The 21,374-nt window shown below is 65.7% G+C and overlaps 2 protein-coding genes across 6 annotated transcripts in view; one reads left to right on the top strand and one right to left on the bottom strand.

The window, feature by feature from the left end:
• The first annotated feature begins 1,036 nt into the window (after positions 1–1,036).
• C1H11orf42 (chromosome 1 C11orf42 homolog) lies at positions 1,037–2,167 on the top strand. The gene is made up of 2 exons (XM_074983360.1): positions 1,037–1,085; positions 1,159–2,167. The coding sequence occupies exons 1-2, from the start codon at positions 1,037–1,039 to the stop codon at positions 1,974–1,976; spliced, it is 867 nt and encodes a 288-aa protein (XP_074839461.1). The 3' UTR covers positions 1,977–2,167.
• Positions 2,168–5,762: 3,595 nt separating this feature from the next.
• FHIP1B (FHF complex subunit HOOK interacting protein 1B) overlaps positions 5,763–21,374 on the bottom strand; it is a 28,505-nt gene continuing 12,893 nt past the window's right edge. For 4 of the 5 annotated variants that reach the window (XM_075011593.1, XM_075011674.1, XM_075011927.1 and 1 more), the window contains 7 exons: positions 20,693–20,860; positions 20,289–20,368; positions 16,260–16,441; positions 15,069–15,971; positions 8,248–8,429; positions 6,513–6,675; positions 5,763–6,112 (listed from right to left, as the gene is read on the bottom strand). In XM_075011593.1, coding sequence (XP_074867694.1) covers positions 5,835–6,112; positions 6,513–6,675; positions 8,248–8,429; positions 15,069–15,971; positions 16,260–16,441; positions 20,289–20,368; positions 20,693–20,860 — 1,956 coding nt within the window. In that variant the 3' untranslated portion in view covers positions 5,763–5,834. The remainder of the gene's footprint in view (positions 6,113–6,512; positions 6,676–8,247; positions 8,430–15,068; positions 15,972–16,259; positions 16,442–20,288; positions 20,369–20,692; positions 20,861–21,374) is intronic. The other variant, XM_075011835.1, reaches the window with a different exon arrangement.

Below are 21,374 nucleotides of genomic sequence, written 5' to 3'. Positions count from 1 at the left end.
GTGATGATGGCACAAGCTGCGCTTTGTGACCTCACAGCCGGGCTCCAGGCCTGGGCTCTCCCAGCAGGGCCAGTGCAGCCCCGAGCCCAGCACCCCACCATGGCCGACAGCGGGGCCTCGGCGCTGGACATGGCGGAGGCCGACGCCCACTGGGCGCTGATCAGAGACAAGGTGGGGGTGTCCCAGGTCCTGCCTGCTGGGGGTGTCCCCTGCCCATCTCTAGCCCCTGGCTGCTCAGGGCTGGGAAGGGAGCCCCTGGGCTGTGCTGACTGTAGAGTACAGGGGGCTGGCCCCAGAGCCAGCTACACATCACTCAGGGCTGGGTCCGTGCATGACCAGCTCCATGGCCCACCCCAAAGCCAGCCGCATCTCAGTGCCAGGGATGGGTCTCTGCATAACCAGCTCCATGGCTCACTCCAGCACCAGCTGCATCTCAGTGCCAGGGCCGGGTCCCCGTATAACCAGCTCCATGGCCCACTCCAGAGCCAGCCGCATCTCAGTGCCAGGGCTGGGTCCCCATATAACCAGCTCCATGGCCCACCCCAGCGCCAGCTGCATCTCAGTGCCAGGGCCGGGTCCCCGTATAACCAGCTCCATGGCCCACTCCAGAGCCAGCCGCATCTCAGTGCCAGGGCCGGGTCCCCATATAACCAGCTCCATGGCCCACCCCAGCGCCAGCTGCATCTCAGTGCCAGGGCCGGGTCCCCGTATAACCAGCTCCCTGGCCCACCCCAGCGCCAGCTGCATCTCAGTGCCAGGGCCGGGTCCCCGTATAACCAGCTCCATGGCCCACTCCAGAGCCAGCCGCATCTCAGTGCCAGGGCCGGGTCCCCATATAACCAGCTCCATGGCCCACCCCAGCGCCAGCTGCATCTCAGTGCCAGGGCCGGGTCCCCGTATAACCAGCTCCATGGCCCACTCCAGAGCCAGCCGCATCTCAGTGCCAGGGATGGGTCTCTGCATAACCAGCTCCATGGCCCACTCCAGAGCCAGCCGCATCTCAGTGCCAGGGCCGGGTCCCCATATAACCAGCTCCATGGCCCACCCCAGCGCCAGCTGCATCTCAGTGCCAGGGCCGGGTCCCCGTATAACCAGCTCCATGGCCCACCCCAGCGCCAGCTGCATCTCAGTGCCAGGGCCGGGTCCCCGTATAACCAGCTCCATGGCCCACCCCAGCGCCAGCCCCTTTTCACCCTACACCCAGCGCCTCCTCCTGCAGCTGGCAGCCCCTCCACGCGGCTCTGTCCTGGCAGGTGGTGGAGGAGCGCTTCGGGCCGGCCGCGCTGCCTGTGCCCTTCCTGGAGGACGCGGGGGCCTACGAGCTGCTGAGCGTGCTGGTGAGGACGGGCAGGCGGGCGCCGAGCTGGCTGCGGCGGGCGCGGCCCCTGGTGCCGGTGGGCGCGCTGGAGCGGCTGGTGCAGCAGGGGGCAGAGCCGGGGGAGCTGGCGCTCTGCACGCGGGAGTACGGCGCCAGGGCGCGAGGCGAGGCGCGCTACGAGGAGACGCGGCTGGTGGAGGGCGCCCCGTGCCACATCCGCCTGCAGCTGGCTGGCCTGCACAAGAGGACGGCCTTCCTGAGCCTGCGCCCCGGCCAGGTGGCCCTGCGCCCCGACCTGCCCTGGCTCCGCGCCCAGCACAGCCTCTACCTGATCCACGAGGCGTTCTGCAGCGCCGGGCTGGCGCTGGCCGTCACGCGGGGGCAGGCCCAGCGCACCCTGCGCCTGACGGGGCCCTGCCCCGTCGCCTTCCGCTGCCTCAAGTTCGCCCTGGGCCCCCGCGGCGAGCTCGGCCCCCAGAAGCCGCTGGGCCGGGCCCTTCCCGCCAGGGCCAACTGGGTCAAGCTGGCGTCGTTGGCGCCCCCGTACCCTGCCCAGAGCCAGAGCCAGAGCCAGAGCCAGAGCGGCCCCCTCCACGGAGCCACACGCACAGGTACTGGGGCGCGGGGGCTGAGAGCCATGCGGGGCTGGGGGCTGTAGGCGGGGGGGGGCTGGGGGCTGTGACCCATAGGCGGGGGGGCTGGGAGCTGGCACCCACTGGTAGCCCCCCCACTAGCACAGCTGGCCCCCGGGCCTGGCCCAGCCTTGGCAGCCCCTCTCTCCCGCAGGGAAGTGGCTGTTCGCCAGGCGCCGGGTGCAGAGCAGGGACCCCGACCGGCTCTCCATGGCGCTGCCCCTGCTGCACAGCCCGGGGGACGAGTCCGACAGCGACGCCTGAGCTGAGCCCCCCGACCCGACCCCCCAACACGGCTTCACTCCAGCCCGCCTGGCCGCTCTGTCCGGGACTCGGGGGGCGCCAGCCCCCACCCCCTGCACCGCGCCGCACCAGGGAGACAGGATCAGCTGGGCTGGGGGGGTCTGGCCTCGCCCGGACCCCACTGCCTCCACGACCCTGCCCCCATGGCCCGACCCCCACCGGCCCAACCCCCACTACCCCCCACAGCCTGACCCCCCAACGGCCCAACTCCCACTGCCCCCCACAGCCTGACCCCGCACTGCCTCCACGACCCTGCCCCCCACGGCCCAACTCCCACTGCCTCCCATACATAGCCCGACCCCCCACTGCCCCCATGGCCCGACCCCCACCGGCCCAACCCCCACTGCCCCCCACAGCCTGACCCCCCAACGGCCCAACTCCCACTGCCCCCCACGGCCCGACCCCGCACTGCCTCCATGACCCTGCCCCCCACGGCCCAACTCCCACTGCCCCCCACAGCCTGACCCTCCATGGCCCAACTCCCACTGCCCCCCATGGCCCAACCCCGCACTGCCTCCACGACCCTGCCCCCCACGGCCCAACTCCCACTGCCTCCCATACATAGCCCGACCCCCCACTGCCCCCATGGCCCGACCCCCACCGGCCCAACCCCCACTACCCCCCACAGCCTGACCCCCCAACGGCCCAACCCCCACTGCCCCCCACAGCCTGACCCCCCAACGGCCCAACTCCCACTGCCCCCCACGGCCCGACCCCGCACTGCCTCCATGACCCTGCCCCCCACGGCCCAACTCCCACTGCCCCCCACAGCCTGACCCCCCATGGCCCAACTCCCACTGCCCCCCATGGCCCGACCCCGCACTGCCTCCACGACCCTGCCCCCCACGGCCCAACTCCCACTGCCCCCCATGGCCCGACCCCGCACTGTCCCTATGACCCAGCCCCCCACGGCCCAACTCCCACTGCCCCCCATTCATGGCCCGACCCCGCACTGCCTCCACGACTCTGCCCCCCATGGCCCGACCCCTCACCAGCCCAACCCCCACTACCCCCCATGGCCCGACCCTGCACTGCCCCTATGACCCAGCCCCCCACGGCCCAACTCCCACTGCCCCCACGACCCAGGTCCCACTACCCCCCATAGCCCTACTCCCCACAGCCCAACCCCCACTGCCCCCATGACCCGGCCCCTCCATGGCCTGACCCCCCACAACCCAACCCCCACGACCCCCCATGGCCTGACCCCTGCCCCCCTCCAGCAGCCTGCCCCCAGCCAGCTCCCCCGCTACAGCCTGACCCCCATGCCCCAATGCCCTGGCCACCACCCCCTGGTCACTTACACCCCCCGCTGCAACCCCCCTCTGGGCCGTGACCCCAGTTGTGCCCCTCCCCCAGCCTGACTTGCTGGAGCGTCTGTTGTGGGGGCTTAGAGGAGAGAGGGGCACACAGTCCAGGCAGGGAGCCTGCCCCCCCCGGGGAGCTCCTGCCCCTAGCATAGCTCTGTGCCCACCGCCCCCCAAGCTCTTGCCCAGGGAGTGGGCGGCTGAGTACGGTGCCCTTGGTGGCATGTGGGGGAAAGGGGAGGGGGAGGGGACACCCTTGGCAGCATGTGGGAAGCACACAGTGGGGGGCTGATCTGGCCCTGCCCCACCAGCCCCCGACCAGGGCCCAAGCCGGCTACTCTCACAAAGCAGCAGCCTGAGGTGGTGCCCCTCAGCCAAAAGTGGGGGGCAGGGCGGGGCCCTCTGGGTGGCCATGGGCAGGGGACCCAGACCCAGCGATGGCGAATGCCAGGGCACCTCCACAGCCCCCGCGCCTCCGGGGGCCAGCACTGCCAGAAGGACCATGTGAATGTGGAAGGCTGTGTGTGCCTCAGTTTCCCCTCTGTGCCACACTGGTCCCTGGCAGGGGCAGGGCAACCTGCCCTTGGGAGTGGGTGACACATGGGTGGGCGCTGCCCCCAGGGTCTGGGGCCTCAGGCCCTTGCCAGGGAAGCCTGTACTGGCAATCCAGAGAGCAGCAGCCTTGGCAGCTCGGGACAGGGCATGGGCGGGGAGCTGTGAGGATGGCAGGACGCGATACCCGAGGGGCGCCCAGCTGGGGCTCCCTGCGGCAGGGATGGGACGCAGCTGCTGGGGGACGGGCTGGGCAGGGACCAGGAAGCTGGGTGAGGGGGACGGCTGGGGAAGGAAGGGAACACAGGCCCAGCGCAATGGGCCAGGACTCCTGCCTCAGCCTGCGTGGGGACAATGGACCAGAGAGTGGAGCAAGGGCCAGGGCAAAGCAGGATATAGCTCACAGAGGAGGGCGTGGGGGCAGCGTGGGGGGCATTGCAGGGCCGGATGTAGCTCCGGGCGAGGGGGCAGCGTGGGGGGCATTGCAGGGCTGGATGTAGCTCAGGGCGTGGGGGCAGCGTAGGGGGCATTGCAGGGCCGGATGTGGCTCAGGGTGAGGGGGCAGCGTAGGGAGCATTGCAGGGCTGGATGTGGCTCAGGGCGAGGGGGCAGCGTAGGGAGCATTGCAGGGCCGGATGTAGCTCAGGGCGTGGGGGCAGCGTAGGGGGCATTGCAGGGCCGGATGTGGCTCAGGGTGAGGGGGCAGCGTAGGGAGCATTGCAGGGCTGGATGTGGCTCAGGGCGAGGGGGCAGCGTAGGGGGCATTGCAGGGCCGGATGTGGCTCAGGGTGAGGGGGCAGCGTAGGGAGCATTGCAGGGCTGGATGTGGCTCAGGGCGAGGGGGCAGCGTAGGGGGCATTGCAGGGCCGGATGTGGCTCAGGGCGACAGGGCAGCGTGGGGGGCATCGCAGGGCCGGATGTAGCTCAGGTCGTGGGGGCAGCGTGGGGGGCATTGCAGGGCCGGATGTGGCTCAGGGCGTGGGGGCAGCGTGGGGGGTATCGCAGGGCTGGATGTAGCTCCGGGCGTGGGGGCAGCGTGGGGGGCATTGCAGGGCTGGATGTGGCTCAGGGCGAGGGGGCAGCGTGGGGGGCATCGCAGGGCTGGATGTGGCTCAGGGCGAGGGGGCAGCGTGGGGGGCATCGCAGGGCTGGATGTGGCTCAGGGCGAGGGGGCAGCGTGGGGGGCATCGCAGGGCTGGATGTGGCTCAGGGCGAGGGGGCAGCGTGGGGGGCATTGCAGGGCTGGATGTGGCTCAGGGCGAGGGGGCAGCGTAGGGGGCATCACAGGGCTGGATGTGGCTCAGGGCGTGGGGGCAGCGTGGGGGGCATTGCAGGGCCGGATGTGGCTCAGGGCGTGGGGGCAGCGTGGGGGGCATTGCAGGGCCGGATGTGGCTCAGGGCGTGGGGGCAGCGTGGGGGGCATTGCAGGGCCGGATGTAGTTCAGGGCGTGGGGGCAGCATCAGGGGCAGTGCAGAGCCGTATGTAACTCAGAGCGTGGGGGCCGAGTGCAGGGCGGCACAGGGCCGGATGTAGCTCGGGGTGGGGGCCGCGTGGGGGGCATTGCAGAGCCGGATGTAGCTAAGGGCGTGGGGGCGGCTTTGGGCCCTGCACACACACAGCAGTCAGAGAACGCTCCTTTATCGCCCCCCCTCCCCCGCCCGTTCCTCCCCCCAATAAATAAGGTCCGTGCTGCCCGGCCGGCGGGGCGCGGCGCGGCGCGGAGCTCACTCCTCGGGCGCCTGCAGGAAAGGCGAGGCGACGGCGTGGGCCTGGGCAATTGCCGCCAGCTCCTTAAGGAACTCGCTGAAGATGACAGCGCAGTAGACGGCGTTGCGCACCCGCAGCGCCTCACTCTGCTTTTCGGCCGAGCCCCGGGCCAGCACCGCGAGCACCGGCGCCTCCCGTGCCTGCTGCAGCACCAGCTGGGCCGCCTGCCGCGCCCGCGTCGGGCTGTTGGCGTGCCGCAGGATCAGCTCCCCGATGGACGGCTTGCGGCTCTTCACTGGGGGAGAGGGCGCAAGGTTAGCTGGGCGGGCGGGGGTCCTGGGCATGCCTCAGTTTCCCCATGCAGTGGGCGGGGCAACAGGGGGTGCTCTCTGCAGGGAGCTGGTTGTGACCAACAGTGGGCAGGCCGGGCCCCATGCCCAGGGTGAGCCCAGGAGAAAACAGGCAGACACCATGCAGCCTCCCTGCAGGCCAGCTCCTGGCCAGGGCCTCTGTGCTCCCCCGGCTGGGCCATGCCGTAACCCCAGTGTGCGCGCTGAGACCAGCCCGAGGGGTCTCACTGGGGAGGGGCTGACACCAGCGAGTGGGACACCACGCCCACTCGGCACCCAGGCAGGGCCAGGCGGAAGCGCTGCTCAACCCAGGCAGGCCCGAGGCAGGCGTGCCCCCAGCCCTACCCAGCGTCTCCGAGCGGCGCAGGGCCGGCAGAGCGTTCGGCGTGTCCGTCCAGTCCAGCTGGCCACGGGCGAGCAGATACTTCCGCGCTTTGAAGAGCAGGGCGGGAAAGTCCTCCTGTGAGGCAGCGAAGCTCTCAATCTTGTTCTTCACCGAGCCCAGAACCTGCAAGGCAGAACCCAGGCCGGGCGGCTCAGGGCCGGCGTCCGGCACAGGCCAGGCCAGGCCAGGCCGGGCGGCTCAGGGCCGGCGTCTGGCACAGCTTAGGCCAGGCCAGGGCGGACGGCTCAGGGCCGGCGTCTGGCACACGCCAGGCCAGGCCAGGCCGGGCGCCGTCTGGCACAGCTTAGGCCGGGCGGCTGAGGGCCGGCGTCTGGCACAGGCCAGGCCAGGCCAGGCCAGGCCAGGCGGCTCAGGGCCGGCGTCCGGCACAGGCCAGGCTGGGTGGCTCAGGGCCAGCGTCTGGCACATCTTAGGCCGGGTGGCTCAGGGCCGGCGTCCGGCACAGGCCAGGTCGGGTGGCTCAGGGCCAGCGTCCGGCACAGCTTAGGCCGGGCGGCTGAGGGCACAGGCCAGGCTGGGCGGCTCAGGGCCAGCGTCTGGCACAGCTTAGGCCGGGCGGCTCAGGGCCGGCGTCCGGCACAGGCCAGGCCGGGAGGCTCAGGGCCGGCGTCCGGCACAGGCCAGGCCGGGCGGCTCAGGGCCGGCGTCCGGCACAGGCCAGGCCGGGCGGCTCAGGGCCGGCGTCCGGCACAGGCCAGGCCGGGCGGCTCAGGGCCGGCGTCCGGCACAGGCCAGGCCGGGCGGCTCAGGGCCGGCGTCTGGCACAGGCCAGGCCAGGCCAGGCCAGGCCAGGCGGCTCAGGGCCGGCGTCCGGCACAGGCCAGGCCGGGCGGCTCAGGGCCGGCGTCCGGCACATCTTAGGCCGGGTGGCTCAGGGCCGGCGTCCGGCACAGGCCAGGTCGGGTGGCTCAGGGCCGGCGTCCGGCACAGCTTAGGCCGGGCGGCTGAGGGCACAGGCCAGGCTGGGCGGCTCAGGGCCAGCGTCTGGCACAGCTTAGGCCGGGCGGCTCAGGGCCGGCGTCCGGCACAGGCCAGGCCGGGAGGCTCAGGGCCGGCGTCCGGCACAGGCCAGGCCGGGCGGCTCAGGGCCGGCGTCCGGCACAGGCCAGGCCGGGCGGCTCAGGGCCGGCGTCTGGCACAGCTTAGGCCGGGCGGCTCAGGGCCGGCGTCCGGCACAGGCCAGGCCGGGAGGCTCAGGGCCGGCGTCCGGCACATCTTAGGCCGGGCGGCTCAGGGCCGGCGTCCGGCACAGGCCAGGCCGGGTGGCTCAGGGCCGGCGTCCGGCACAGGCCAGGTCGGGTGGCTCAGGGCCGGCGTCCGGCACATCTTAGGCCGGGCGGCTCAGGGCCGGCGTCCGGCACAGGCCAGGCCGGGCGGCTCAGGGCCGGCGTCCGGCACAGGCCAGGCCGGGCGGCTCAGGGCCGGCGTCCGGCACAGGCCAGGCCGGGCGGCTCAGGGCCGGCGTCCGGCACAGGCCAGGCCGGGCGGCTCAGGGCCGGCGTCCAGCACAGGCCAGGCCGGGCGGCTCAGGGCCGGCATCTGGCCAAGCAGGGCACCTCAGAGGAGCTTGTGCGAGGTGGCTAGTGCCTGCAGGGGCTGTGCCCAGGCTGCCTACCTCCCAGGGATTCCTGCCCATCCCCGCAGCCAGCCCCCACCCACGCTGCCCGGCTGTACCTGCAGCAGGGACTTGACGCTGGGCTGGAAGACCATGTTGGTGTTGAGCAGGAAGGAGCGCAGCAGCGGCTGAGGGTAGCAGGCGAGCCGAGCCACCAGCCCCGTCAGCAGCACGTTGACGTACAGCGAGTTGTGCAGCATGTTCTCCAGCTTGGCAAAGAGCACGGCCACAAAGGGACCTGCTGGCGGCGTGGCCTCAGGTCAGGTCAGGTCAGGTCAGGTCAGGGGCTGCCCGCCTGCCCTGCTGGCTGCCCGCGTGCACACCCACCCAGCCTATTCCCTCTCCTGCCCAGCACCTGCCACTGGGGTCCCAGCCCTGCCCACCCCGCGAGCCCCTTCCTGCTGCTGACACCAGCAGGCTGTGCCAGGGACTCAGTGCACTCCTGCATCCTGCACACCATGCAGCAGCCAGGCCCTACTGGCTGCCTCCACAAACGCAGGGTCATGGGCATGGCTGCACTGCACGTGTGGGGCAGTTTGTACACCAGCCTCTGAACACTGGCTGGGTCTGTGTTCCAAGTGCTGCCCCTGCAGGAAACCACACATAACCCTCAGCCTGTCTGGGAACAGCTGCTCTGGGCACGGGCCCAGCAATGGCCGATGGAGCCACCAGCTGCACTGCAGGGACCTGGGCTGGGCCTGTATCTGCCCAGGCCGGGGCCAAGCTGCAACCAGGCCTGGGCCCCTGGGACAGAGAGCAACAGGGTCCCTCCACGGGGCCAAGGGTATCCACTGAGCCCTGGATGTGCCCCCAGATTGTCTTCAACCCAACTCTTCACCTCTGGGCCATCTCATCTGCCAAGTGAAGCCCTGAACGCAGGACTCGTGACACGTCCTTACACCAGAGGCACTCCAGAGAGCGGCCTTCTGCCAGCACCATTCTGCATCTTGGCTTCCGGCCCGAACCAAGGACTTTGCCAATGATGTTTCGTTGTCTTAACTCAACTCCCTCCCTTCTCCAAATAAACCTTTCGGCGCTGGGTTCTAAAGGCCCAGCCCAGCGTGCTGGTTTGGGGGAGATCTGAGGTGTAGGCTGACCTGGGACCACAGCTGGTCTTTTGGGATCAGAACCTGTTTGGATTTGGTGAGACTGGGTTTCCGAGCCCCTCACCTGTGTGAGGGGACTGGTGCTACACAACTTTTATTGGCCATGAGTCTCTGCCGCTGTCCATCGGTATTGGTAGTCCTGCAACCCCTGCCAGAGGGTGGGGAAGACCCGTGACAAGGAGAAAGCCACCCAGAGAGAACTGCCCATCATAGAAGAGGCCTTTCCAGAAAGTGGCTATGGACATAGTGGGACCCTTCAGCAAGGCAACGCGTTCGGGGAAGAAATACATCCTGGAGGTGGTAGATTTTGCCACGTGATACACAGAAGCAGTGGCCCTGACTTCTATCAAGGCGGACGCACTCCTGTCCATCTCCAGCAGGGTGGAGCTCCCCAAAGAGGACCTTATTGACCGGGGGTCCAACTTCACATGAGCCCAGCTGTGAAGCTTGTGGGAGAAGCATGCGGTTCAGCCCACCCGAGCCACAGCAGACCACCCGCAGACCAATGGGCTGGTGGAGAGGTTCAATGGGACCTTAAAGCAGATGCTGAGAACCTTCACGAACAAGACTGAGGCAAGTGTTTACCCCACCTGTGAACTGCTGTGTGCGTAGAGGGAGGCTGTGATGTTCCTGGATTTTAAAAGGAAGGTGAAAGCTATTTACATAAATCAGTCCTGAGCTTGCACCAAGTCTTGTACCAAATGGGCTACGTCAGGTGTCTAATGATCGCTGGTGATTCACTCAACAGTGACATGAGGTGAAATATATCAGAGGGGGAGCCGTGTTAGTCTGTATCTTCCAAACAACAAGTCCTGTGGCATCTTATAGACTAACAGCTCTTTTGGAGTATGAGCTTTCGTGGGCACAGACCCGCTTCCTCAGATGCATGAGTCTCATGAGTCACGAGATGAGTCAGACGCACCCGTCCAAGCAGGTCTGTGCCACGAAAGCTCACGCTCACGCTCACGCTCCAAGCAGCTGTTAGTCTCTAAGGTGTCACCGGACTGCTGGTTGTTTTGAGGCACACGCTGCGGAGGAACTGTCGAACCAGGCTCACAGCCACCAGGTGAACCATATCAAAATGATTACCTTTACTGGGACAAGGAGAAGTCGGTGCTGGCCGTGTGGAGGCACTGGGAGGGGCAGGGGGATGATCCCTTGGTGGATCTGCTCACTGGGCCTGGAGCCGGCTCCGTGCTGGAGTCTATTCCCATCTGTCCAGCTGACCCCTGCCCAGCAGACGGCCATCAGGGAGGTGCTGCGTTCACACCAGCAGCTGTTTTCCAACCCGCCTGGACTCACGAACTTGGCTGTTCACTGAACAGAGACAAGCGCCTCTGCTCCTATGAAGCGTGCACCACTCAAAGCCCCGGGGCAACCCGCGCAGGAGGTTGAACAGGAGACCCAGGACATGCTGGCCCTGGAGGTGATCCAGCCATTCTCTAGCCCCGGGCCTCTCCCATGGTGCTGGTCCCCAAAAAGGATGGGTCAATCCAGTTTCATCAGGACTACGGCAGGCTAGCACGTGGCTGGATATGGGGCTTGGAGGCCATTTTAGTGCCCAGTGTGGCACTTGGCCTCAAATATTGTGCTGGGAGGGGCGTGGGAGGTGCCTGGTGAAAGCTAATGATGCCCTAAATGTGCGTGTGCCACGTACACACCCGCAGCACAGATGGAGGGAAAGTTACAGACTGCAGCAAAGCAGCTGTACCCAGAAACGGTTCAGAGCTGAGCTTCCCAAGAGGAGGTGAGAACTCAGCCCCAGCCAGCACACAGGGGGTGGGAACCAGGTGCTCAGACACTGAATCCACATCCCAGATGCTGGGACCTGGCAGGGGGTGCAGCCCACTGGTCAGGTGAGCTGGGCTGAGCCAAGGGAACAGGTCCAACTCCGAAATGTGAGTGTCTCCTGGGAGTCACCCAACGGCCGTTGGCCACGACAACCCACCTTGCACCCGGTGGGGGCGGACCCTCACGGGACCATGGGAGAGAGAAAGGAGCCTGCTCCTGACCACTGGATGAATAGTGACAGAGAAGGGCCCAGTCAGTCTGTACTCCAACAAAACAAAGCAGCAGAAATGTAGCACTTTAAAGACTAACACAGCGATTTATTTGGTGGTGAGCTTTCGTGGGACACACCCAATCTCACTGCCAGACAGTGACAGTTGTCAGCACAGAAGATCAAAAACAAATTGCAATAAAAACCAGGCAAAATCAAACAGGATTGAAGGATGAGGGTGAAGGTTGGTAACTGTCCTGCCTGAGAGCATCAGGAGCATCAGAGGCAGGGAGGCAGCCCCTGTAATGTGTGAGGCAGCTGCTCTCTCTGTTCATGCCACGGGTTAACGTACCGACTTCGAATACGAACTGCAGCTCACAGTTTGCTCACTGCAAGCTGCTTTTAAATTCGTTTTGTTCCAGAACCTGAGAATTTAACAGCAGATTAGAGGGAGAAAATTGTGAGCTGGAGTTCGTATTCCATTTGACACGCTAACACGACATGAACAGACATTAGCTACCTCCCGCATCGCCAGGACTGCATCCCTTCCTTCGGGGCGCACAATTAGCTCAGACCAGCCAATTAACAGCCCCTCACCTTCACTCTTATCTGCTGGTTTCTCTTGCAGTTTTTTTGGTCCTCTGTACTCACAAACGTCAGTCTGTGTCGGAAACGAGACGGAGCCGATGAAGGGGCCTTGTCCCATGAAAGCTCAGCAACGAATAAATCGTTAGTTGTGAGACAACAGAAGAGACCCCGGCTGTGGGCATAGCAGTGTCCATCTTGGATCGTTTGTCTTTTGGTCTCCAAGGGGCCGTGTGCAGCACGTCGACCCCAGTGGGCCGGACCTCCAAGGGGCCGTGTGCAGCACGTCGACCCCAGCGGGACGGACCTCCAAGGGGGCCGTGTGCAGCACGTGGACCCCAGAGGGCCGGACCTCCAAGGGGCCGTGTGCAGCACGTCGACCCCAGCGGGCCGGACCTCCAAGGGGCCGTGTGCAGCACGTGGACCCCAGCGGGCCGGACCTCCAAGGGGCCGTGTGCAGCACGTCGACCCCAGCGGGCCGGACCTCCAAGGGGCCGTGTGCAGCACGTCGACCCCAGCGGGCCGGACCTCCAAGGGGCCGTGTGCAGCACGTCGACCCCAGCGGGCCGGATCTCCAAAGCTTTGACAACCATGAACCTACCTAACCCGAAACGAACTTTCGGAGAGTTTCAAGAACCAGCAAATGACACCGCTGGCTGCACCAGCAGTTGTGACTGACGCACGTGAAGTATTGCTGGAGCCGTTCTTCTCTCTAACCCTGCTCTTCCTTTTGCAGTAATAAACCCACAGGTGTTAGAGCTAAAGAATTGGTGAGCCTGTTGTTTGGATAAGACCCAAGTGTATATTCACCAGGGGCTGGGGCTGGGCCCTTTGGGGTCTGGAATGATCTGTGTGGTATTTGGTGAAACAGGCTTAAGAGCCTCTCACTGGGGGTTGCTGATCTGGGCTGGCAGAGCAGCTGAGAAGTCTGTGGGTTTGCTTGTGTGGCTCCTGGCTGGCCAGTGGGGCTGGCAGAGGTGCTGTGTGGCTGGTTGGATCTGCCTTAGTGAGAAGGAAATCCCAGCCTGGGGCTGTAAGTGGCCCCTATTTTAAGCTAGTTTATCCTGGATCAATTTCTCTAGCTGTGCCCAGAAACCCGGTTCTGTCACACAAGCTCTATGTCATCTCCCTGTCAGATGCCAACACCATGCCCAGGTGCCAACACCATGCCCAACCTCCTGGACAAGCTCAGAGGACCCCCTACCTAACCACCACAAACCTCACCAAGGGGCTCTGGCAAGTACCACTGGACCAAGACACCCAGCTCAAATCAGCTTTCTTCACGCTGGTGGGGCTCTACGAGTTCCTGGTCTTTTCCTTGGGGCCTCAAGGGGGCACCCGCTACCTTCCAGCGTCTGGTGGACCAGCTACTGAAAGGGATGGAGAGCTTTGCCCTGGCTTACATGGACGACGTTTGCATCTTCAGCCAGACGTGGGAGGACCATGTGTCCCAACTCGAGCAGGTGCTGGACCGACTCCAGAAGGCCAGGCTGACTATCAAGGCAGGGAAGTGCAAGGTGGGAATGGCTGAGGTGACCTACCTGGGCCACAAGTTGGGCAGCGGCTGCTTAAAGCCAGAGCCAGCTAAAGTGGAGGCTGTCAGAGATTGGCCAACACCCCAGACTAAGAAGCAGGCCCAGGCCTTCATTGGGATGGCGGGGTACTACCGGAGGTTTGTGCCCCACTTTAGCTCCATCGCAGCCCCCCTCACGGAGCTGTGTAAAAAGGGAAAGCCTGACAAGGTGGTCTGGACCGAGCAGTGCCAAGAGCCCCTCTGCGCGCTGAAGGAGGCTCTGGTCAGGGCCCCAGTGCTGGCAAATCCAGACTTCAACAAACCCTTCCTGGTGTTCACCGATGCCTCAGACGTGGGGCTGGGGGCGGTGCTAATGCAGGTGAATGACAAGGGGGAGAAACACCCCATCGTGTACCTGAGTAAGAAGCTGCTGCCCCGGGAGCAGAACTATGCAGCCATAGAGGAGGAATGTCTGGCCATGGTGTGGGCGCTGGGGAAGCTGCAGCCGTACCTGTTTGGACGGCGTTTCACCGTGTGCACCGATCACTCACCCCTGACCTGGCTGCATCACATGAAAGGGGCCAAGGCCAAGCTCCTGCGGTGGAGTCTGCTCCTGCAGGACTACGACATGGAGGTGGTCCACGTGAAGGGGAACAACAACACCATAGCCGATGCCCTGTCACGCAGGGAGGGCCCCGAACTTCCCCAGGTCACTGGCTAAGTGACCCCGCTCAGTTCGGTCTGGAAGGGGGTGATGTGATGGAGTGGGGACTTTAGTTGCTTTGTAGGGGGCTCTGTACTGCTGCATGCAATTTTAGTGCCCTACTGTAACCGCCCCTGTGTGTGCCTCAGTTTCCCCAGGCCCTGCACCAAATACCTAGCTGGTGACAGGAGTTCGGGGTGTGGAAATGGCCGACAATGGCGGATGCCCTCTGTACCCTGAGCCAGGAGATGTCACACCTGTCGTCTGGGAAGGAGAACACAAGCAGGAGGGGCTGGCCGGAGGGGGAGAGGGGTTGCTGGGTGCGTGGGGCAGTCCGGACCGGCTTGGCGTACAGGGAGGGCCCCTCGGCCCATGGTGCACTGTTGGCTGTCCTTAGTTCCTGGGGTGCCGAGTCTGTTCTACACTGAGCTCCTGTCCCCAATGAACCTCCTTTTCTCCCCACGGGGTAAGTCACCTCTGCCTGCAGACAGGGGCAGGGCGGGTCCCTTGGGGCCAAAGAGCCTGGGGGGGCTTGGTGAGGCTCTCGGCTGCATGAGGGGTGGGCGCCCATGGGTGGCCAGAGGAGAGCTGGCGGGGGTCAGCACAGGCCTCGCCCACTGGCAGTGGCACAGGGAAGCTCTGAGACTGGGGAGGTGCTCGACGGGGGAGGGCCCCAGTCTCAGGCTCTCAGCATTCAGCAGTCTCAGCTGTGCCTCCAGAAGCTCCCGTACTTCACCGGCCCCACCCTCGCCCACCTCCACTGGCCCTCCAGCCCCCCACATCCCACGCTCAGCTGAGAGCAGCCAGCCCCTGCCACCCACCTCGGCCGCCCATGCTGGGGCAGGCCCACCAAAGGCCATTCGCCTGGGCAGGCAGAGCAGCTGGGGCTCGTGGGGGAGCGGCTGCCCTGGTGGGCACACGCCCGCTCGGCTCGGCTCTGCTCTGCCCTCCCACCCACGCAGCGCCAGGCTCACCTGTGAAGGGCTGGCTGAGCAACTGTCCTGGGGCTCGTGGGGGGCTGCTGATGAGCTGGGCCAGGGGGTCCGGCGCCTTGGGCTGCGCTGCACCGGGGGGAGCCTGGTGCTCGGAGAACCTCTCATAGGCCTCCTCCTCCTCCTGGGGGAGGGGCGAGGCAGGGAGCTCGTGCCCAGCCCCGGCTGCCAGCTCAGCCTCCAGGTCCTGCAGCTCCTGCGAGAAGCTCTCGATGCTCATGCTGGAGCCGTTGGGCTCACCGGGGGCCCGGGCCAGCAGCTCGTCCAGCAGGGAGTCCACAGACGGCAGCTGCTCCCCGGCTGGGGCAGGCGCAGGGGCAGGGGCAGGGGCAGGGGCGCCATTCTGCTCCAGGGCCGCCAGCCCCCTCCGCTCCCAGCGCACCTTCTTCACAGCCAAGGCCCTGCCCGGCTGGCCTGGCTCCGCCCCAGGGGCCCCATTGAGAAGAGCGGCGGAGGCCTGGGGCTCGGGTGCAGGGGGGCTGGCCCTGGGCTCCCCATCGCTGCAGGGGGCCAGGCCCCCGCCCTCCTCTGGCAGCCCTCTCTTCTTAGTCCGAGGGGTGGCAGGAGCCAGGCTGCTGCTGCTGGGTCGCTCCCCGTCGTAGGGGGCTGACCAGACACGGCAAGCCCACACGCACTGCTCCACGCTCAGCTGGGCGTCCCGCAGGTACTCCAGGTAGTTCCCCTCCAGCTCCAACACCTCCTCCCAGCGGGCCGGCGTGTGGCAGGGGCTCCCGCCCGGCGTGGCCAGGCCAGGCGAGCGAGGGGCTGGGCTCCCAGCCTCCGAGCTGAAGCTCTGCTGGCGCATGAAGAAGGCCAGGCGGGAGGGCGTGGAGGGTTTGGGCACGCTGACCACGGAGGAGGTGTCCACGGTGGGGCTCCCATGGGCTGCGAGAGGAGAGCCGGGAGGAGGGGGCGTTAGCACAGGCCTGGCCCTTGCACCGGCCCTGCTCTCAGCACCAGGCTACAGGCAGCCGTGCCAGGGCTGGAGGTGGGAGCCCAGCACGTGGTGCTTCCTGCCCGCCTCCTGGTGGGCACGTGCCCCCATGCCTCTGACGGGCACCTAGGAATGGCTGGGAGATGCCACCCTGGGGGCTGGGCCGGCCTGCCACGAGGGCGTGCAGGGTACTGCCTGGTGAGAGGGAGGGGGCGTGAGCCGGGCGCATCCAGCCCCACCTCTGCCCCAGACGGCGTGCTCCGGCTCCGGCTCCGGCTCCGGCGCGGGCGCAGACAGGCTCTCCGAGAGGCAGCAGCACGGGATCAGCGACAGGAACTTGGCGGCCGTCTTGCCGTAGATGTCCAGGTCCTTCACTGCGCGCTTCTGGCTCAGCATCACGTGGCTGCAGGGGATCAGGTACCTGGTGCAGCAGCACAGCCAGTCACAGCAGGCAGCGAAGGTGGGGCTGTCCCGCCCCCCGCGTCTCTCCCCACGCTGCCCGCTCCCGCCCAGGCCAGGACCATGCCCTCGGGCTGGCGAGCAGGGGCAAGGGGCAGGAAGCTCTGACGTCACTGGAGGTGGAATCGAACACGGAGGCCATTTGTCACCTCTATGTGTACCTGGCAGCAGCCCGGTGCCCGGTGGGCAGAGGCACTGCCCTGAGTCTGTGTGTGCTGCCTGGACGCGCACGGGCTCTGTAGCTCTTCTCCCAGCAGCTGGTGGGATTCCCCCGCACGCAGATGAGGTACCAAACCGAGACTTGGCCGTGGCTGCGCCTCTCGGGCAATTAGGGACGCAGCCACGGGCCCAGTGCCGCCACCACCCAGCTGCTATGGGGACCTGGACTGAGCAGGGGGACCAGGAGCAGATGCCCAGACGTCGATCCCACACATGTGTAAATGGACTGGGACATGCTGGCCAACGGCAGCACATCACTGCACCCCAGCTGGGCGGGAGGCCCTGCATGGCCATGGGAGAAAAGGGGAATTTCCCTCCACTTGGGCAAGGTTGTAAAGAGGCCTCAGAATCAGTGTTGTCTCCAGGAGCTGAGCCTGTGAGAGCCGGGACCCCGCCCCCGCAGGTGTGCTTCCCGACTTCCCGGCAGCACCAGAGAACACCGCCGGCCTGCAGCCACAGCTGGCACACGTACATAACGTGCCGCTGTAAATCTGTCTCGCTCACCCCGTTCCTGCTTCCTTTGTCAATAAACCTCCCGATTCTAACGGACTGGACTGTGTGCTGTTCTGGGGACGATCCAAGTCATATCGACTGGGGCTGGACCCTCTAGGGCTGGGAACAATGTGTGGAGTTGGTGAAATAGGTTTTAACAACCTCTCACCTTATGCTGGGGGTTGCTGGTCTGGGCTGGCAGAGCACCTGAGAAGTCTGAGAGTTTGCTTGTGTGGCTCCTGGCTGGCTAGTGGGGCTGGCAGAGGTGCTGTGTGGCTGGTTGGATCTGCCTTAGTGAGAAGGAAATCCCAGCCTGGGGCTGTAAGTGACCCAGATTTTAAGCAAAGGTACCTGGATGGATTTCTCCAGCTGTGCCCAGAACCCCTGTCCGATCACAGTGCCATGGTCCCACCTGGATCCACAGAAGCTGCTTGGCTGAGCTTGGGATCAGGACCCCAGGCAATAGCCACCGCACATGGCAGTGTCGGCTTTGAGAGTTGTGGTTAGAGTGCAGTTGCAATGGGTCGGTGCCGGTGGCTGGGCCTAAGTAAGGGAGCCCTGAAGGGTTTGTGCAGCAAGAGGGGGCTCACCCTCAGAAAGCTGGGAGCTGAGCACCTTGCTGGTGCAAGAGCACCAAGAGGAAGAAAAGACGACGGGATTTGGGTTATCAGTGGAAACTAGCCACCCTCCCTTCAAAGCAAAGCCCAAAGATGGCTGCACTAGAGAGCAGCCCCTAAAAGAAGAGACCGAGAAGCCCACTGGCAGGTGTCAGAGCGACCGGCTGTGGCAGAAAGGGCCAGTCGCAGAGAGAAAAGGAAGAACCTCGTGGAGGTCCCGCGTGTAACTGCTTTGCTACGGGGGCTGATTAGCGCACGCTGGCTAGCGAATCCCAGGGCAGGTGTCAGAGCGACCGGCTGTGGCAGAAAGGGCCAGTCGCAGAGAGAAAAGGAAGAACCTCGTGGAGGTCCCGCGTGTAACTGCTTTGCTACGGGGGCTGATTAGCGCACGCTGGCTAGCGAATCCCAGGGCAGGTGTCAGAGCGACCGGCTGTGGCAGAAAGGGCCAGTCGCAGAGGGAAAAGGAAGAACCTCGTGGAGGTCCCGCGTGTAACTGCTTTGCTATGGGGGCTGATTAGCGCGTGCTGGCTGGGTCGAAAAACGAGGGTGTGTGTAACTCTGCTGTGCTGCCTGCACGTAACAGGGAGGTGTGTGGAAAGTGGGGGTGCATGTGGCTCAGAGCAGGTCTCTGTGACTAACCAGAATTGCTATGGCCGGGGGGAAAGGATCTCTCGCTGTGTGCCTGGGCAGTGAGCGGTCAGTCTGTGCATGTGGGCTGGTGGCTCAGAAGGGAGTCTGGCATTACACCAGGGCCAGGAAACAACTTCTAGGGCACACACTAAAAGGGGTGACGGCTGTGCTGGTGAGCAACTCCAGGCCCGTGCTGTGGGGCCAGCCAAGGGAAGGAGTCACTCTGACCCACTGCCTGCTAGTGGCAAGGACAGGCCTGCAGCCAGGTTCTCACGCATATGCAGTGTGATCAACCACTGTCTGTGCAGGGAAGCAGCTTGTCTGCTGGGAGCGATGAGCTCTCTCACCCTCTAAGCATGTGTCTGAAATCAGCCCAAGGGAGAGTGTCTCCCACTGCCTGTGTTCAACAGCAGCCCCTTCCTGTAAGGAAACTAGTGCTGTGTCTGAGCCTGTGGTGAGCAGATGGGGCCAAGATCCCAAAGCTGGCTCTGAGCGCGGCTGAAGGAAGCCGAGATGGGACATCGGCCTAGTTCTGTCTCTCCTAGGGAGGTGGATGTTTTGGAGAGACATCGAATGGAGCTCGCTGAGTCCAGTCCCCTGCCCTCGTGGCAGGACCAAGCACCAGCCCTGACAGATTCTGGGTGTTTTTAAATCTCTTAGTCCCAGACGGCCTCCTCAGGGACTGAGCTCTCAACCTAGCGCTCAGGAGGCCAGTGTTCGAACCACTGAGCTACCCCAACTCACTCTGATCCAGTTAGTATCAGCAGGGGATCCCAGAGACCTGACAATTCTGGTGCTTCTTCCTTGCCTGTTGCTGAGGTGGTGCTGGGAGGGGCGCGAGGACTCTGTCTGGTCGGCCATCCTCTCGCCCGCCACAGGCAGAGCAGGGTGGTGATACGTGTGTGCTGCCTGCTGGCCATGAGGGAGCACGTAGCAAAGAAGGGGACTAAGGAATCCAGCTGGCTGCCTGGAAGGGGCTTGTGTGGGCACCTGCCTGATGGCCAGAGGCGATTCTGGGTCTGCTGGTTATGTCTCAGCAGGCAGTGCCCCTGTTAAGCCAGGAGAAGATGGTTTGTTGTTGCAGGGAGCTCCTGGGGACAAGAATCCCCCTGGAAGTTTTCCCGCGCCGGCTGTGGCGGCAAAGCAACTCAGAGATGCTGAGAGCTGGCTGCGGTTTATCGATAGGAAGGGTTGGCTCAGTTCCCAGGAGCCAGGACTTTAATGCTGACGGTGAAACCACTGGCTGTGCTCTGGAAAAGTCCCAAGCGCACAGCTCAGAGGCTTCAGGGAGAGGAGAAGCTGCTGCGTAAATGCACCGAATGGCTCTCCGACTCGGGGAAGATTGTGTGGCTAAGTACGTGGGGCAGAAGAGCCGTGCAGCTGATCTCTCTCAGATGCTGTGGGTAAGAGGCAATTTCCCATCTCCAGACGCTGTGTACTTGACTCCACTCTGACTCCTGGGGAAACAGATTCTCACCCCCAAGGCAAGGGGCTGCTGGCTCTGGGCTTTTGAAGCAGCTGGAGAACCGGGGAGTGGGCTTGGGAGGCATCTGGCTGGACAGTGGGGCTAGCAGAGCTGTTGCTGTGGCTGCTTTGATTTACCTTAGTGAGATGGAAATCCCAGCCCGGGACCCCTCTGATGGGCCAGCCCAGGGGAAGGGTGCTTGGGCAGGAGACGTACCTGGCTCTGGGGTCCCAGCAGCCTGCCTGGGCCAGTTGACCTCAGGGCAGGATGTGGCAGCAGGGCGAGGCCCAAGGCACCCCCCGCCCAAGGCAGGGCCCAAGCGAGGCTCTGCTCTGCTGAGGGTCCGCCCCCCACCCCCCAGCGCTAAGCCCCACGCGCGTGGTCACCTGAGCACCAACTGCAGCATCACGTCCTCACAGTTCAGGTTCAGCAGGGTGCGGAAGAGGCTCAGTGACACCATGCAGAGCTGGGGAGAGAGGGGCAGCAGGCAGGGGAGACACCAAGTGAGGAGGGGCAGGGGGGCTGAGCGGGCCCCACAGCAGGGCTGGGGCCAGCCTGGGCCCTGAGAGCGCTCCTCTGCCCCAGCTCTAGGCAGCACAAAGGGCAGCTCCTGCTCGGGGCCGAGCCCACGGAGCCCCACCTCCAGGAGCAGAGGCGGCTCAGGGGACCCCGCCCCCACCCGTAAGGACAGGCACAGACTTCTGCCCAGCACTTGGGGGCATCAGCGAGAGCCCCGGCCCTGGAGCTGGGGGGGCACCGGCGGGGCCGTGCCCGGGGGCAGCGGAGGTACCCGAGAGTTGCTGGCCACGCGGGACACGAGCGTGTCAAGGATGGGGCTGTGGTCGTGCTGGTGCAGCAGGATGAAGCGCAGGAAGGTTCGCAGAAGGGCTGGGTCAGTGACACTGCGCAGGAACAGCTCCAGGTACGCTGTGCTGGCGATCAGCTCCTCCACCACCGTCTGCAGGACAGCGCTCAGCAGGGCCGGCCCTGGGCCCAGAGGCCCCCGCCCTGCACGCTCTGCGGCCCAGATACCCTCCCTCCCACCCCGCCCCACCCCCGCAGGGCTGCACCGCTCAAAGCCCTCCCAGGCCTCCCCCCACCACCCCACGGGGCTCCGCCGCCCGGGTCCCCCTACCCACGGGAACCCGGCCCTCCCCACGGGGCTCCGCCGCCCGGGTCCCCCTACCCATGGGGCTCCGCCACATTGGAACCCGGCCGGCCGCATGGGGCTCCGCCGCCCGGGTCCCCCTACCCACGGGAACCCGGCCCTCCCCACGGGGCTCCACCGCCCGGGTCCCCCTACCCACGGGAACCAGGCCCTCCCCACGGGGCTCCGCCGCCCGGGTCCCCCTACCCACGGGAACCCGGCCCTCCCCACAGGGCTCCACCGCCCAGGTCCCCCTACCCATGGGGCTCCACAACATTGGAACCCAGCCGGCCGCATGGGGCTCCGCCGCCCGGGTCCCCCTACC

This window comes from Carettochelys insculpta, chromosome 1, assembly GCF_033958435.1.
Source record: "Carettochelys insculpta isolate YL-2023 chromosome 1, ASM3395843v1, whole genome shotgun sequence".
NCBI lineage: Eukaryota > Metazoa > Chordata > Testudines > Carettochelyidae > Carettochelys > Carettochelys insculpta.
The sequence above is the reverse complement of the archived record's forward strand: the minus strand, read 5'-3'. Positions and strand labels throughout refer to the sequence as shown.

Coding starts and splice junctions, on each gene's coding strand:
- C1H11orf42 (XM_074983360.1), top strand. CDS start 1,037: ATGGCCCACCCCAGCGCCAGCTGCATCTCAGTGCCAGGGCCGGGTCCC. Junction 1,086..1,158: donor AGTGCCAGGGCCGGGTCCCC/GTATAACCAGCT, acceptor CCGTATAACCAG/CTCCATGGCCCACCCCAGCG.